The 16,048-nt window shown below is 41.3% G+C and overlaps 1 protein-coding gene across 4 annotated transcripts in view; it reads left to right on the top strand.

Annotated features, from left to right (window-relative positions):
- LOC137344561 (partitioning defective 3 homolog) overlaps positions 1-16,048 on the top strand; it is a 735,052-nt gene that overhangs the window by 431,533 nt on the left and 287,471 nt on the right. For all 4 annotated transcript variants that reach the window (XM_068007624.1, XM_068007617.1, XM_068007634.1 and 1 more), the window contains exons 6-7: positions 7,666-7,757; positions 8,835-8,918. In XM_068007624.1, coding sequence (XP_067863725.1) covers positions 7,666-7,757; positions 8,835-8,918 — 176 coding nt within the window. The remainder of the gene's footprint in view (positions 1-7,665; positions 7,758-8,834; positions 8,919-16,048) is intronic.

The raw sequence follows: 16,048 nt of genomic DNA, 5'->3' as shown, positions 1-16,048 counted from the left end.
GCAATTTCCTCCCTAACCTCCCATAACGTCCTGGGATACATTTCATCAGGTCCCGGAAATTTATCTACCTTGATACGCGTTAAGACTTCCAGCACCTCCCTCTCTGTAATATGTACACTCCTCAAGACATCACTATTTATTTCCCCAAGTTCCCTAACATCCATGCCTTTCTCAACCGTAAATACCGATGCGAAATATTCATTTAGGATCTCACCCATCTCTTGTGGTTCCGCACATAGATGACCTTGTTGATCCTTAAGTGGCCCTACTCTCTCCCTAGTTACTCTTTTGCCCTTTATGTATTTATTTTGATAGAACAAATAAGGAGAAACTGTTTCCAGTGGCAGAAGGGTCGGTAACCAGAGGACAAGATTTAAGATGATTGGCAAAAGAGCCAGAGGTTACATGAGGAATCGTTTTTTAATGCAGCGAGTTGTAATGCCCTGCCTGAAAAGGTGGTGGATGCAGATTCAGTGGTAACTTTGAAGAGAGAACTGGATAAATACTTGAAGGGAAAAAAATTACAGGGCTATGGAGAAAGGCTATGGAGAAAGTGCAGTGGAATAGGATTAACTGGATCGCTCTTTCAGAGCAGAGACAAGATGGGCTGAGTGGCCTCCCCCTGTGCTGTACCTGCTATGATGCTAAGATGGAGTAGAATGGGCCTGTACTCTCTGAAGTTTAGAAGATTGAGAGGTGATCTCATTGAAGCAAGTAAGGTTCTGAGGGGAATTGACAGGGTAGATGCTGAGAGGCTGTTTCCCCTGGCTGGAGAGTCTAGAACTAGAGGTCATAGTCTCAGGCTAAATGGTCGGCCATTTCGGACTGAGATGAGATGGAATTTCTTCACTCAGAGGATTGTGAATCTTTGGAATTCTCTATCGTAGAGAGCTGTGGCTGCTCAGTTGTTGAGTATGTTCAAGGCTGAGATCGATAGATTTTTGGCCTCTAAGGGAATCAAGGGATATGGGGATCGGGCAGGAAAGTGGAGTTGAGGTCGAAGATCAGCCATGATCTGATTGAACAGTGGAGCAGGCTTGAGAGGCCGTATGGCCTACTCCTGCTCATATTTCTTATGTTCTTATAAACCTCTCCACCTCTCTTGCCTCCTTTGACTTTCCTTAATACCTACGTCATTGACCAAGCTTTTAGTCACCCCTCCTAATAGCTCCTATTGGTAATATTAGTGAAGAAATCCCAAACAGAGATGTTTCTAAGAGAAGGCTTTGAAATTCATCATCTACTAATAAATCTCTTACATGAGTTAAATTTTTATAGTGTGTAAGTATTAGTAAGAGATATAATGACTGAGTGAGCAGCTATTGCACCTCTGGGGAAGTATCTAGGAAATATCAGATGCTTTTATATTGTGGCCTGCTGCAGCCTTGGCCTTGGGAGAATGATGCCAAAATGGCCTCCCTGCACTACTCTCTAACATTCAAGGTCTGTTATTGATGGCCGATTTGATCTACAGGGAAGGTGGTTCTGACAGTAGAGTTGGAAATCCATGAACGAAATGGGTCTCCACTGGGGAGTATCATTGACTGTGCAAGTCCTGCATGCTGGGAGGTGACAGCACCACAGTAATAGAAAAGCATTTGCAGATAACTTCAGGATTAAGTATACTGCCAACAAGGATGACACCTAGAGATTGGCCTCTTGGTTCACTTTCAAAGTTCGCCAATACTGCACTCCAGTTAACTGCTTCCCGAAGGAATAGTTGTGCAATAAATTCAAGTTCTTGGTGCTGTAGAATACACCTTGTTTATATTAAGCGATGGACTCCACAGCATCAAACAGCTGCATAAGGAATCTTGCGTAGAAACAGATGTTGGAAAGTTGCAATTTTTGGCAGCTGTCCCTTCTCCAATGGCTGAGTTGAGCCATATAAAGCAGCAGTTGGTAAACTGTACCACTGGGAACACCGGCAGGCTGAATCTTCACCCTGTCGGTTGACAGGAAAAAAATGGCAGCTTCTGCTTCTGGAGGCAGATTGCTGAGGCATTCTAGCCTCTGGAGGTGTTGGCAAAGACTACCTATTTAGGTGGATTTTGGCACCTCAGTAGACAGCAGCTCTGCTTCATTTCCTTTGCAACACTGCTGCCGGTTTGGAGCTGAAGCCAATGGTAGTGCTATATACGGTAAAATGGGCATGAATTTTTCATAACTGTGGTAACTATTTGGATCAATATAAACTTCTGTTTCAGTGCATCTGTAAATTGAAACTTATTGCAGATGCATAATAGGTTGGTGAGTGGATCCTCCTCTCCAGACGAGACAAGGTAAATCAGCCACTGCAGAGGGTGGTCCATTAGACAGTGGGCAACTCAACACCACTGAGATAACAGTTTTAAAACTGCCATAATAAGACAGACCATACCATGCAGGCAGACCACTAAAATTTAATTTTGTTTTTGTATCGAGTTTTGCTCTTCCAACAACTCTTAAAATATTGAGGCTGTGACTTCTAAAATGCCATCACACATGAAAGGACCTGAACCATAGAATCACGAAAAAGACAATGCAAAAGGAGGCCACTTCGTCCACTGTACTTGTGCCAGTGCTAGATCTGTATCAGAAGTAATCCCATTTCCCCATTCTTTCTGTCTCACAGATGTGACCAGATAATTGTTGCCTGCTGTGCAAACTGGCAGTTCTTCTGGATTGAGCTAAAATTCTAATTTTAATCAGCTCAATTCATTAAACTAGTTCTGAATTCTGCCTTAATTCTGTTCTTAATCAAGTGTGGTTCATTTCCAATTTTTCTTCTTTTATGTGTGAATTTGTGTGCTCGTCAATTTGAGATGCAAGTCGTTGAATATTGTTCTCCTTTTGCACAGATCGTCATTTAGTACTGCTTAGATTCAGAGTAAAGCTCCCTCTGCTACAACATGAATAACTCCTCAGGAAAACACTTGCTAATGCATCAGTTAGAAATTTGCATTTTCCAGAACAGCTATCCTTATGGTGTCTGAGTGAGACTGCAAATTTAGTGCCAAATAATGCTGGGTTATAGGAAGCTTTTGTGTTGTGGAACCATGCCCACTTGGAACTGGATTGAGACTTTCATCCTGTCAGTCTGGGGTGTGTTTGAACCAAAATCCCAGTACTGAAAGATCATTGTTTTAACCCATAGCACCAGCTTGTCCTGAGTGGGATTAGTTTTTACAGTGTTTGCCAACTGAGCTAATTTATTCCTCAGAAAGGTAGTCTCTCCTCTCTTTGGGTTTACGCTGGGTGTAATATATATAATACAAGCTTAGTATCAAGTCATGTTTTGAAAGTCCACAGGGGCCCATAATTTTGAATCATTTTAGTATCAGGATAGCTCCTCCAATTCTTGCCTCTTGCGCATCCCTGATTTTCATCGCTTCACCATTGGCGGCTGTGCCTTCAGCTGCCTGGGCCCTAAGCTCTGGAATTCCCTCCCTATACATATCTGCCTCTCTACTTCTCTCTCCTCAGTTAAGAGTCTCCTTAAAACCTACCTCTTTGACCAAGCTTTTGGTCACCTGTCCTAATATCTCCTTATGTGGCTCGGTGTCATATTTTGTCTGAGGGACTTCAGTTATGTAGAGAGACTGGAGAAGCTGGGGTTGTTTTCCTTCGAACAGAGAAGGTTAAGGGGAGATTTGTTGGAGGTGTTCAAAATCATGAATGGTTTTGACAGAGTCAATCAGGAGAACCTGTTTCCAGTGGCAGAAGGGTCAGTAACCAGAGGAGATGGATTTAAGATGATCAGCAAAAGAGCCATGGGCAACATAAAGAAACATTTTTTTACGCAGCGAGTTGTAATGATCTGGAATGCACTGCCTGAAAGGGTGGTGGAAGCAGATTCAATGGTAACTTTCAAAAGGGAATTAGATAAATACTTGAAGGGAAAAAATTTAAAGGGCTATGGGGAAAGAGTAGAGGAATGGGACTAATTGGCTAGCTCTTTCAAAGAGCTGGCACAGGCATGATGGGCTGAATGGCCTCCTCCTGTGATGTACCTTCTGTGATATTATGAACACTCCCGTGAAGCGCCTTAGTACGTTTTGCTAAATTAAAGGCGCTATATAAATGCAAGTTGTTGTCGTGTGGACATTCCTGCCCATACTCTCCTAATAGAAAAACAATGAACTGACTGGAAGTGAAATATTTTGGGTGTGTGCAAACAGATGTGCATTGAGCTGTCTTTAATGGATCGAGTGGATTGCACATTAAGGTACAGTTAGCAATGTATCTTTGATCTGCATATTGTATTATGCAGATCTGAGCTTGGTATTACAGGTATAATGCCGCCCTTAGTGGCCCAGCAATTTTCAAGTGAAAATTCCAATTAGATTCCAGCAACCTCCGCTGTAAGTTGCTCCTCGGGCTCTGAAGAATAATGCATACTCTTCAAATCACTAAAATTTTGATCTGCGCAAAGTATTTTAGCTATGTTCTTAAAACCATTTTACAGGCATAGTTATGGCTTAATTTGCATGATATACAGTAAACTCCCATTGTAAAATGATACCATTTTATCACTTTATAAATGGAAAGAAGGGTGGTATTACAAGTTTCTGTGCTGAACAGGATGATGAGCACTCAAAAGGAAGATAGATTTTTTTTAATGGTTATTGTTAAAAAGTTTGAGAGTTCAAGATTTCAGATATGGTCAGCAATACGAGCATGACAAATAGCGACATGACCGCTTGGACTGAAGCTTCATCTGAGTTCCTACATTAGCACTAACCTTTGTGTCAATCTGTGAAATACTGGCAGTGACATAGTTTGTGTCAGCACATAAATATTTAAGTATCATGACAAACGCATTATCAAAGTAAGTCTGGCACGAATGAGTGACTCGCTTGCAGGCAGCCTTATCTTTCAGACATTGAGTGAAGATATTTGTTTAAAATCCTGATTTTTAACTAGGTGCACAGTGAAGGACTATGATTGTTTTTGTAATATTTGTTGGGAAAGCCTTGATAATGTTCACATCATTTTATTTGGACCATTTTATTTCAAATTTACATTTGTGCGCCTTAAAAGATGCTGCTTGACCTCCTAAATTTTCAAATAGCTTGATTCTTTATGCTTGACAGATGGAATAGAAATGAATGCTGGTATTCATGAAAGAAAATATCACCCTGAAGTAATAGCGCTTTGCTAATCTTTTTTTTCTTTTTCCGCTCACTGTCCTGATGTGTAACACTGAAGGAAAAATGGTAGCTGTTAAGTTCAGAGCCTGAGTGCAGACATATAGTCAAGGTTTTGTGCTTAGAGATTCTCAGAGGAAATTTACATTGGAAGTTATAGCCAGCTTATGCTTAGCTTTAATATCCTCTCAATTATACACTGTCTGTTGATGTGTGCCAAGCTCATAACCCTTTGCTTTTCATCATTGTGCTGACTGATGCCCAAGCCCTTGGGTAACGCTGAGTTTTAAGCTCTGCTGATCTGCTCTAAAATTTGCTGAAGATATTGCATCTCCATTTTTAAAAGAATGCTAAGAAAAGGGTTTTATAAAAAAAAATCCAGGAAAGAGGATGCAGTAAACTAAGTTAGAGAACCGAATGTTGCTTTTAAAATATAAAACGAGAATGCAAGTATGAATTGTTGAAATTACATTTTTTTTAAAATCGTAATTTAATCTTCCTTCCCTCTCATTCCCATGGCTGTATTCACCAGCCCGTCTTGGAAGTTCTCTTCATCCAGAGGAGTAAAAAGTCCTGGTCAACAGGCATCTTTGTGATTGCTATCCATACCACTCTATGGTCAGCTGACCATGTATACACTTGTACGGTTTGGCTATTGTTTTTTCCTATCCATTCTCCCAAAATAAAGGCTGCCACCAGAGCATAGCACAGTGTCTGGCAGCCCAGCACTCTACCTGACCAATGGAGTATAATGTTAAGTGGTGGACAGTTGCACTTTGTATTCTTGTTGAAACTTTTCATTGTGTTTCACCAATTTAATCGACAGTGCATCTCAAAATGTAACATTTTCAAAGCTATTTATTATTCAACAGTCCTTCTTTATTCTTTAAATTTAGAAACAGAACCACAGATTTATATATAAATTGAAACTTGGCTAATGTTTTTGTAAGTTGAACAATGTAAACATCCAAGCTCCAAACTGACCTGAACCAATTTGGAGACCTCAGGACAAAAGTCAGTGAAGAACAGAAACAGCGACAGCTCACAGCCAAATAATTTTTTTAATTCGTTCATGGGATGTGGACGTCGCTGGCGAGGCCAGCATTTATTGCCCATCCATAATTGCCCTTGAGAAGGTGGTGGTGAGCCGCCTTCTTGAACCGCTGCAGTCCGTGTGGTGAAGGTTTTCCCACAGTGCTGTTAGGTAGGGATTTCCAGGATTTTGACCCAGTGACGATGAAGGAAGGACGGGATGGTGTGTGGCTTGCAGGGGAACATGCAGGTGATGTTGTTCCCATGTGCCTGCTGCCCTTGTCCTTTTAGGTGGTAGAGGTCGCGGGTTTGGGAAGTGCTGTCGAAGAAGCCTTGGCGAGTTGCTGCAGTGCATCCTGTGGATGGTGCACACTGCAGCCACAGTGCGCCGGTGGTGAAGGGAGTGAATGTTTAGGGTGGTGGAAGGCGTGCACTCAACCAGGCAAGTGGAGAGTATTCCATCACACTCCTGACTTGTGCCTTGTAGATGGTGGAAAGGCTTTGGTGAGTCACTCGCCGCAGAATACCCTGCCTCTGACCTGCTCTTGTAGCCACAGTATTAATGAGAGAGCACTGAAAAATAGAAATGTATTAAATCATCCTCATCCTTGTACAATTTGGATAGTTCTAACAATGTCGCAACCTCTGTCAATGAGAGCAGTATTGACTGCCAAAGCCACTTTGCAAGAAAGTTATATGCCTTTTTGCTTGAAATTTGACAGTGGCAAGTTATTAAATTTTAGTTCTTTTCAGGAATAATTAATGCAAACTTGTTGCGCAGCCTCAGTTTGGTTAATCGTTCTATGATTAAATTGGGAAGAATTGTTCCAGTTTGTCTAGAATTGTTCATCTTAAGATGTTCATTGATATGTTAGTGTTACAGAGAGAATTTAGTTAGTTAATAGATCTAGTTCCTTGTTTAAATGTCTACCCAGAGCTTCATGTTGCTGTTATTAAAGTTCTACTGAAAAAGCAGCTCTGGACGATAAAATGAAAGACGGGATTGCGAGCAAATGATGATCTTTTATATTGAACGTATTGATAGCATACCAGCAAAAAGGCATCCCAGAAATTTTCCAGTCAGAACTGTACTCATTTCAGCATAGTGGTTGTACTGAAATCCTTTTTTGGGTAATATTAACTGTAAAATTCAACAGTTTTCTTTTTATTGTAGTGTATTATTACACGTAACAAGTTTTCATCAGAGATTTCCATAAGTCATATAAAAAGAAGTAATGTTTATTGCAGTATGAGTTTTGAAATGGATAGAAGAGTAAAATAATACCACACTTGTATCAGCAAAGAGGTGGAGATGCTGTAAATTGTGTGTAATGTAGCAGTGTATAGGAAACAATGTCGTGACCTCTTTCCTGCAGTAAGCACTGGAATTCCACACACGGCTGTTTTACTGGCTCAGTTTGTTACCCGAGTGTGATGTACAATATTCTATAGTTATGATTGGAATTTGTTTTTCTGACTGGAATCTTTGTTTTTCCCTTTGTAGGAGGATGATGGGACAGAAGAGGAGAACAACAGGATCGAGCCAGTTGGACGTGCTGATTCTTGCCTTGAGCATGGACAGAATTTTTCGCTCGGGTACGCTTGCATCAGTAACATATTAATTATCGCACGCTGTTTTTAGATATAGGCAGACCACAAAGGATCAGCTTGTAACGGCTATTGTACTGAGAAGTGAAATTCATTATCGGGCAGTGGAACTCGCTGAAGGGAAACCGCCTAAATGGCAGGCAAAACATTCCCTTTTTGCAAAATCATACTTATTAAATACTGTAGGAAACAGCGGGGAAATAATTGGTGACTGAAGTAAGTGTTCTTATTGGAATGACTGTTAATTGGAGGGTACTGTATTTGCAAAGCTTATAATGAATTGAGTACTGATCAAATAAAACTTTAAAAAAAAACTCAAAGCTAAAAAAGAAACTTAACAAAAAAAACCAGAAAATGCTGAAAAGACGCAGCAGGTCCGTCAGCATCGCTAATTTTTCAGATGGAGACCCATCATCAGAACGATGATTATACAGGTTCTGCATCTCTTGTCAGATACTGATGGATCCTCTGCATAGGTCAGCATTTTCTGTTTTTATTTGGGTTGAAGTTTATTAACACACCTACCTCAACAGACAGTGACTTACTGATCAGACCACCACCTAAGCAAAATCCTTCAGTGGTCATTGAAAATAGTGCAAATCAGTTTGACCCTGATAGTTTCCCCAATATTTTCCTAGTAAAGGATAATATTTATTAACTGTCTGAATTAACAGTGGACCCATTTTAAAGCTTTTTTTGTGTGTAACTCGTTGATAGATCTTTGTATTTATCTAATAACAAATTAGCTTGTTTATTGATCAATTACCTAGAGATGCAGTTTTTCTGATCAGTTTTAATGCAATAAGAAAATGTGATCACAAGGGATTTTCTGACAGTTTGCATTAGGTTTGCGCTGTCAGATAATGTGCTCTGTGTGTTTTCATCTTGGTTGTTTTAATTTTATTATTTTTGATGGTTGACTTTTTCTCATGCTCCCAGACTAATACTCAGGTATGCCACACACAAGTTGCACTACCCATTGTTCCAGATATTATAAAATTTTGTTTTTGTTTTGGGTAGTATACTTCACATTTTTATGTCACTCCATTCATCATTGTCTCACAGTGACGTGCTAAAGCTGGTTGAAGTCTCCAATGATGGAGGGCCTTTGGGAATCCATGTAGTGCCTTTCAGTTCCACAGGTGGAAGGTAACGTAACATGTTCTGCATGTTTGTTTTTCTTTTATCATTTCATTTCATATTTAAATCTGCAGTGCCTACCAAATAGTACATTTTAAAAATGAAACACTTGGAAAGTTCTGTGCTCATAGTCCAGAAATTGTACTTTTTTAGTGTAGTGGCTTTATTTGAAATTATGGTATTTCCGTCTTACTGAATTTTTGATGTTTTAGTAAAGGTTTGTAAACAGATACTCTTATCGATTAAAGTGATATCAGGGGATCTCTTTAAAACAAACAGGAATAATCCAGAGTTTCCAATAATTAATTTTGATAGTAAGATGATATTCTCTTGCTCTGGTTTCAGACAACGTCTTAAAAAAAATGGCGGGGCACTGTGGCTTTAAATTTGGTACCCTCATGAATTCATAATTTTATTTTAGCATATCCGTGCTTTGTCTTAAGCTTTTTAGGTCATGCACATTATTGCAGTTCCAACTACTGTGTGACGGACTGTCTGCATCTGAACTGGCATGAGAACACAGATACTGCAAACTGTTTTTTTTCCACTCAACCCACATGATTGCTTTTATGTAGCAGTCTGTGTTATCTTTGTAATCATAAGAGAAGCATTCATGAAAGCAGTATCTGATGTTAAAGGATACATTAGTTAATATATGTCGTGTAAAAATGTAGGATTAGAAATGTTGCCTGCAAAACTTAAGTGGATGAGAATAATGCCAAAAGTGATTGAAGGATGCCATGATAAGATGGATGGATGAATCTGAAATCTAGTAGTTGGGCTTGTTGTGTCCTCATAAATTTGAAGTCAATGGGAATCGGGGAAAAATTTCCAGTGGCTGGAGTCATACCTGGCACAAAGGAAGGTGATAGTGGTTGTTGGAGGCCAATCATCTCATCCCCAGGAAATCGCTGCAGGAGTTCCTCAGGGCAGTGTCCTAGGCCCAATCATCTTCAGCTGCTTCATCAATGACTTTCCCTCCATCATAAGGTCAGAAATGGGGATGTTCGCTGATGATTGCACAGTGTTCAGCTCCTTTCGCAATTCATCAGATAATGAAGCAATCTGTGCTCGCATGCAGCACGACCTGGACAACGTCCAGGCTTGGGCTGATAAGTGGCAAGTAACATTCGCACCAGACAAGTGTCAGGCAATGACCATCTCCAACAAGAGAGAGTTGAACCACCTCCCCTTGACATGCAATGGCATTGCCAAATCCCCCACCATCAGCATCCTGGGGGTCACCATTTACCAGAAACTTAACTGGACCAGCCATGTAAATACTGTGATTACAAGAGCAGGTCAGAGGCTGGGTATTCTGCAGCAAGTGACTCATCTTCCGACTCCCCAAAGCCTTTCCACCATTTACAAGGCATAAGTCAGGAGTGTGATGGAATACTCTCCACTTGCCTGTATGAGTGCAACTCCAACAACACTCGAGAAACTCGACACCATCCAGGACAAAGCAGCCCGCTTGATTGGCACTCAATCCACCACCTTAAACATTCACTGCCTCCATCACCGGCACACGGTGGCTGCAGTGTGTACCATCCACAGGATGCACTGCAGCAACTCGCCATGGTTTCTTAGACAGCACATCCCAAACCCGTGACCTCTACCACCTAGAAGGCAAGGGCAGCAGGCACATGGGAACACCACCACCTGCACGTTCCCCTCCAAGTCACACACCATTCTGACTTGGAAATATATCGCCATTCCTTCATCGTCGCTGTGTCAAAATCCTGGAACGTCCTACCTAACAGCACTGTGGGAGAACCTTCACCACACAGACTGCAGCGGTTCAAGAAGGTGGCTCACCATCACCTTCTCAAGCAATTCGGGATGGGCAACGAATGCTGGCCTTGCCAGCGACGCCCATATCCCATGAATGAATTTTTTAAAAAAGCCTTTTCTGTCCCTCAAAATTCTGGTGCCAGGACTTTCCCAGTTCTTGAACATCAAACACAACCTTAATATCAAAATTGCTATTCAAGCAAACTCTTATCAACTCCCCAAAACAAGTGAAATGTTGCATGGGCAATATAGCTATGAATAGCACACTTTTATCTTAATATGTTTTTCTTTAACTTTCTGAAGATAATATTGAACAGAATAATCTCATTTTACAATGGATTATATTCTAAGAAAAATTGTCGGGTAATAAACCTTGAAATACCATATTCAGACAGCAAGTAAATCTCATCTGTTGTGCCAGGTTGACTTAGATGAAGTGGATTTGGTTGATGGGTTTTCCAATTTGTAAGAAATTGTCTCTGGTTGTTTCTTGGTGTGACTGAGCAAAGCTGGTTTAGTGCAAGTACATTTTTAGTGGTCATAAAATAGATGTTATTTGCATTCTAATAATGTAGACAGCTGCAAAATAAATCATTTCCGGTTGTGCGTAGGAGCTTGAGATGTATGTTTAGTGCCCAAAGACCACAGCCTGTTGACAACTGAAGGCATGTGTGCACTTCTACAAAAGTTGAACCTAGTATAATACAAGTATTGAATATTCGAAAACGGTTGTGCCACATCACTGGTTTTACAACTTAGAAAGGTCAAGGAAGTCAGCCAGTGCATCTTCACCAACAGCTGACAAAATACAGCAAGCAATTTGCAGGGCCTGAGCAGAATGAAAGTTATGATCACTTAAAAAGCCATTTGTCTCTGTATAATTGCGTTGCTGTATGAAATTAGATTTAAAAAAAAAACTAAGAAATAGGTTGGCCCTTATGAGTTATTCGATTTTAATAAAGTACAGTATATTGTTAGCTGTTCTTCTGAACTTCTGTTGAAACTTGAAGTTGTGTGACATTTTTAAAACTTCAGAAGTTTACATTAAATGTAAATTTTGTTCAGCAGGAATAGAAAGAATGAAAATGACCATTATTAACAAAATAGTAATGATAGACTTATGTATTTGGAAATTCTTCTCAGTGTGACCCTGAATACTCCATGAAATGTTGGCTATTTTCCATGTATTGAGGGGAAGCAAAAGAGGGAGGAGTGACTTCTGACTCTAAAGTATTTCTCGCCATGGTGCTTGAATGCATCGTTGCTACCCATTTAAGTGCTTATCTCTCATTAGTCCTTGTTCAAGCCAGTCTAATCCAGTTTCCGACTTATCCACAACAACAATTCACATTTTTATGGTGCCTTTAATGTAGAAAAATGTCCCAAGGTGCTTCACAGAGGGATAAGGAAAAAAAATGGATGCTGAGCCAAAGAAGAAATAATTAGCAGGGATTTCCAAAAGTTTGGTCAATGAGATAGGTCTTAAAGGAGAAGGGGAGGAGAAGGAGCTTAAACCGTTGAAGGCACGGCTGCCAAGCCTGAGACAAAGAGGATGGATGTACAAGAAGGTTATAGTCAGAAGGATGGAGAGGTTGTAAGTCAATGGGAATTGAAGTCAATGGGAATCAGGGGAAAATCTCTCCAGTGGCTGGAGTCATACCTAGCACAAAGGAAGATGGTAGTAGTTGTTGGAGGCCAATCATCTCAGCCCCAGGACATTGCTGCAGGAGTTCCTCATGGCAGTGTCCTAGGTCCAACCATCTTCAGCTGCTTCATCAATGACCTTCCCTCCATCATAAGGTCAGAAGTGGGGATGTCCGTTGATGATTGCACAGTGTTCAGTTCCATTTGCAACCCCTCAGATAATGAAGCAGTCCGTGCCCGCATGCAGCAAGACCTGGACAGCATCCAGGCTTGGGCTGTTAAGTTGTAAGTAACATTCACGCCAGGCAATGACCATCTCCAACAAGAGAGAGTCTAACCACCTCCCCTTGACATTCAACGGCATTACAATTGCCGAATCCCCCACCATCAACATCCTAGGGGTCACCAATGACCAGAAACTTAACTGGACCAGCCACATAAATACTGTGGCTACAAGAGCAGGTCAGAGGCTGGGTATTCTGCAGCGAGTGACTCACCTCCTGACTCCCCAAAGCCTTTCCACCATCTACAAGGCACAAGTCAGGAGTGTGATGGAATACTCTCCACTTGCCTGGATGAGTGCAAGTCCACCAACACTGAAGAAGCTCGACACCATCCAGGACAAAGCAGCCTGCTTGATTGGCACCCCATCCACCACCCTAAACATTCACTCCCTTCACCACCGGTGCACTGTGGCTGCAGCATGTACCATCCACAGGATGCACTGTAGCAACTCGCCACGGCTTCCAAGTCAGCACCTCCCAAACCCACGACCTCTACCACCCTTGAAGGACAAGGGCAGCAGGCACATGGGAACAACACCACCTGCATATTCCCTTCCAAGTCACACACTGTCCCGATTTGGAAATATATCGCTGTTCCTTCATCGTCGCTGGACCAAAATCCTGGAACTCCCTTCCTAACAGCACTGTGGGAGAACCTTCACCACACGGACTGCAGCGGTTCTAGTAGGCGGCTCACCACCACCTTCTCTAGGGCAATTATGGATGGGCAATAAATGCTGGCCTTGCCAGCAACGCCAACATGCCATGAATGAATTAAAAGAAAAGGGGTTACTGAGCTAGGGAGAGAAATTTGAAGCTTGGGGAACTATAGGTCAACAAGGACAGGGGTGATGGGCGAGCAGGATTTGGTGTGGCAGAGTTTGAATGAGCTGAAGTTTATGGAGAGTAGGGAATGCAATACCAACTAGCAAAGCACTGGAATAGTTGAGGCTGAAAGTAACAAAGACATGTATAAGGGTTTCAGCAGCAGATGGGCTGAGGTAGGAGTGGTGGCGTGCAATGTACAGAGGTGGAAATAGGCAGTCTTTGTGATGGAGCAGATAAGGAGTTGGAAGCTCAGCTTGGGGTTGAATAGGATGTCGAGGTTGTGAACAGTCTGGCTCAGCCTGAGACAGTGGCTGGGAAAGGAATGGAATCGGTGGCGAGAGTACGGAATTTGTGGTGGGGTCTAAAGACGATGGCTTCAGTCTTCCCGAAGCTTAACTAGAAATTGCTGGTCATCCAAGCCTGTATGTCAGACAAGCATCTGAACACCAACGTGGTGGAGGGTTTAAAGAGAGATTGTGGCATGGTAAAGTTGGGTGTTATTAGAGTATGTGTTGAACCTGACACCATGTCATCACCGATGGGTAACATTTAGATGGGGAAGGGGCCAAGGATGGATCCTTGGAGAACTCCCAAGGTAGCGGTGTGGGAATGGAAAGAGAAGTCAGTGATAGAGACACTGTGGCTATGATTGGATAGCTAAAAGTGGAACTTGATGAGGCTAGTCCTACTGAGCTAAACAATGGTGGAGAGGTATTGGAGCACTAAGACCACCTGATCAAAATCACGAACAACATCTTGTGTGATCAAGACTAAAGCTCGCGGTTCCTTGATTTCAGTATCGCCTTTTACACTATTGCCCATCGTTGCTTTGTGATCCATTTCTATGGCATTGCTTTCTCGTGGTTCTACTCCTATTTGTCCCAACAAAGTCATCACAACTTTTCTAGTGGCTTTTTCCCTGTGCCTGCATTGTCACAACTGATATATCTCAGAGTTCCATCCTTGGTTACCTTTTTATCATTTTCATGCTCGGCCTCAGCAGCATTATCTGAAAACATGGAGTCAGTTTCAACATGTATGTTGGCCACATTCAAATCTAGCTGTCTGCTACCATGAAAGTACCACACAGCCATATTTTGATTCTTGCACACTCCCTGTTCCCTAGTCAATCAGATTTCCAAAATCCTAGTCCTTGCTTTCAAATCTTTCTGTGACCTCACCCTGCACGTCTGAATAATGTTCTCCAACTTCATGTCTCTGCGTGCACACTGTGTTCTGATTGCTGTTTGTGTCACCAAGGCTTACTTTCACCTGAGTCAGAGATTGTGGGTTAGGCCCCGCTACAGACTTGAGAACATAATGTTGGCTGACACCGCAGTGTAGTATTGAGGGAATGCTCAGTTTCTTAATCAGGGGTCTGTCTTTCAGATGAAACGTTAGACCAAGGCTCCATCTGCCAGCTAAGGTAAGCAGAAAAGTTTCCATGGCACTATTTGAAGATCAGGGAGTTCTCTCAGTCTCCTAGCCAACATTTTTCCCTTAACCAACACTGTTGAAAAAAAATACTATTGATCATTCATTTGCTGTTCATGGGTTCTCACTGTGCAAAAATTGACTGCTACGTTTGCCTATATAACAGTAACTGCACTTCATAAGTAGTTAATTAGCTTTGAAGTCTATATAAATGCAAGTTGTATATTGATCAGATTATTTTTTTCGTGCACTGTTACAACGGTATTTTGCACTAATTACTTCTGCTTAAATTTGCAAACTATTTATTTAACCTGACCAGTAATTAAATTTCTGCGCATGTCCGTAACAGATGTGCTAAACTTTCTGCTGTCTACGGACATCACATCCAGTACTTTGTAACACTGTGTGAGTGACTGGAGCTGGTTCTCCTGCTTTTCCATTGAAGCTCCATGCTTTAAATTTCACTTGACAGCCTGAATTGATGGCCATCAGGTGTTGAGGTGGATTAAACTGGTAGTGATGTGTACAAATGCTGTGTTACATCCAGCTGTGAGGAGCATCCCAAGTATTATTTCAATCTAAACTTGCAATCATTCACTATAATGCTCTTATCACATGTAGTACTGTTTACCCCATGTCATCATTTATGAAGTTAAACTGGAATCATTTTACTTTCGATAGGCAGTTAATTTATGTGTCTCATTTTTAAGCACCAACTTCAACCACCTCAGGCAGTTCCAAATGCTTATAAAAATCCTTTCTGTTTCCTGGTGCTATACCCCATCAGTAGGGATAATTTGTGTGAATTGTTAAAGTGACTTAGTGTAGTTTACACTATTTAAGCTGTAACAGTATCTGTTCTGTGATACTGGCTTAAAATAATTGTACAAGATAGCAAATATTTCCTGAATTGAGGAACCAGGTCTTGCACCTTCACTAAGATATTCAGTAGTCTCCCTAAACTTATTGATAAGATGCCTGAAATAAATATTTAGCTATTCAAAAGTAAAGTTGTAGTTACATTACTTCATCTGGGCTCCATGTTGTCTCTTCCTATTTTTACAAGTAACCATCCTCTTGTCATGCATTTTCTGCCAGAGATATAGACGTAGTTGAATGTATCTTAGGGGCAGAGATATTAATATTCAAATACTG

The sequence above is a fragment of the Heptranchias perlo genome, chromosome 2, assembly GCF_035084215.1.
Source record: "Heptranchias perlo isolate sHepPer1 chromosome 2, sHepPer1.hap1, whole genome shotgun sequence".
In the NCBI taxonomy this organism is placed as follows: Eukaryota; Metazoa; Chordata; class Chondrichthyes; order Hexanchiformes; family Hexanchidae; genus Heptranchias; species Heptranchias perlo.
The sequence above is the reverse complement of the archived record's forward strand: the minus strand, read 5'-3'. Positions and strand labels throughout refer to the sequence as shown.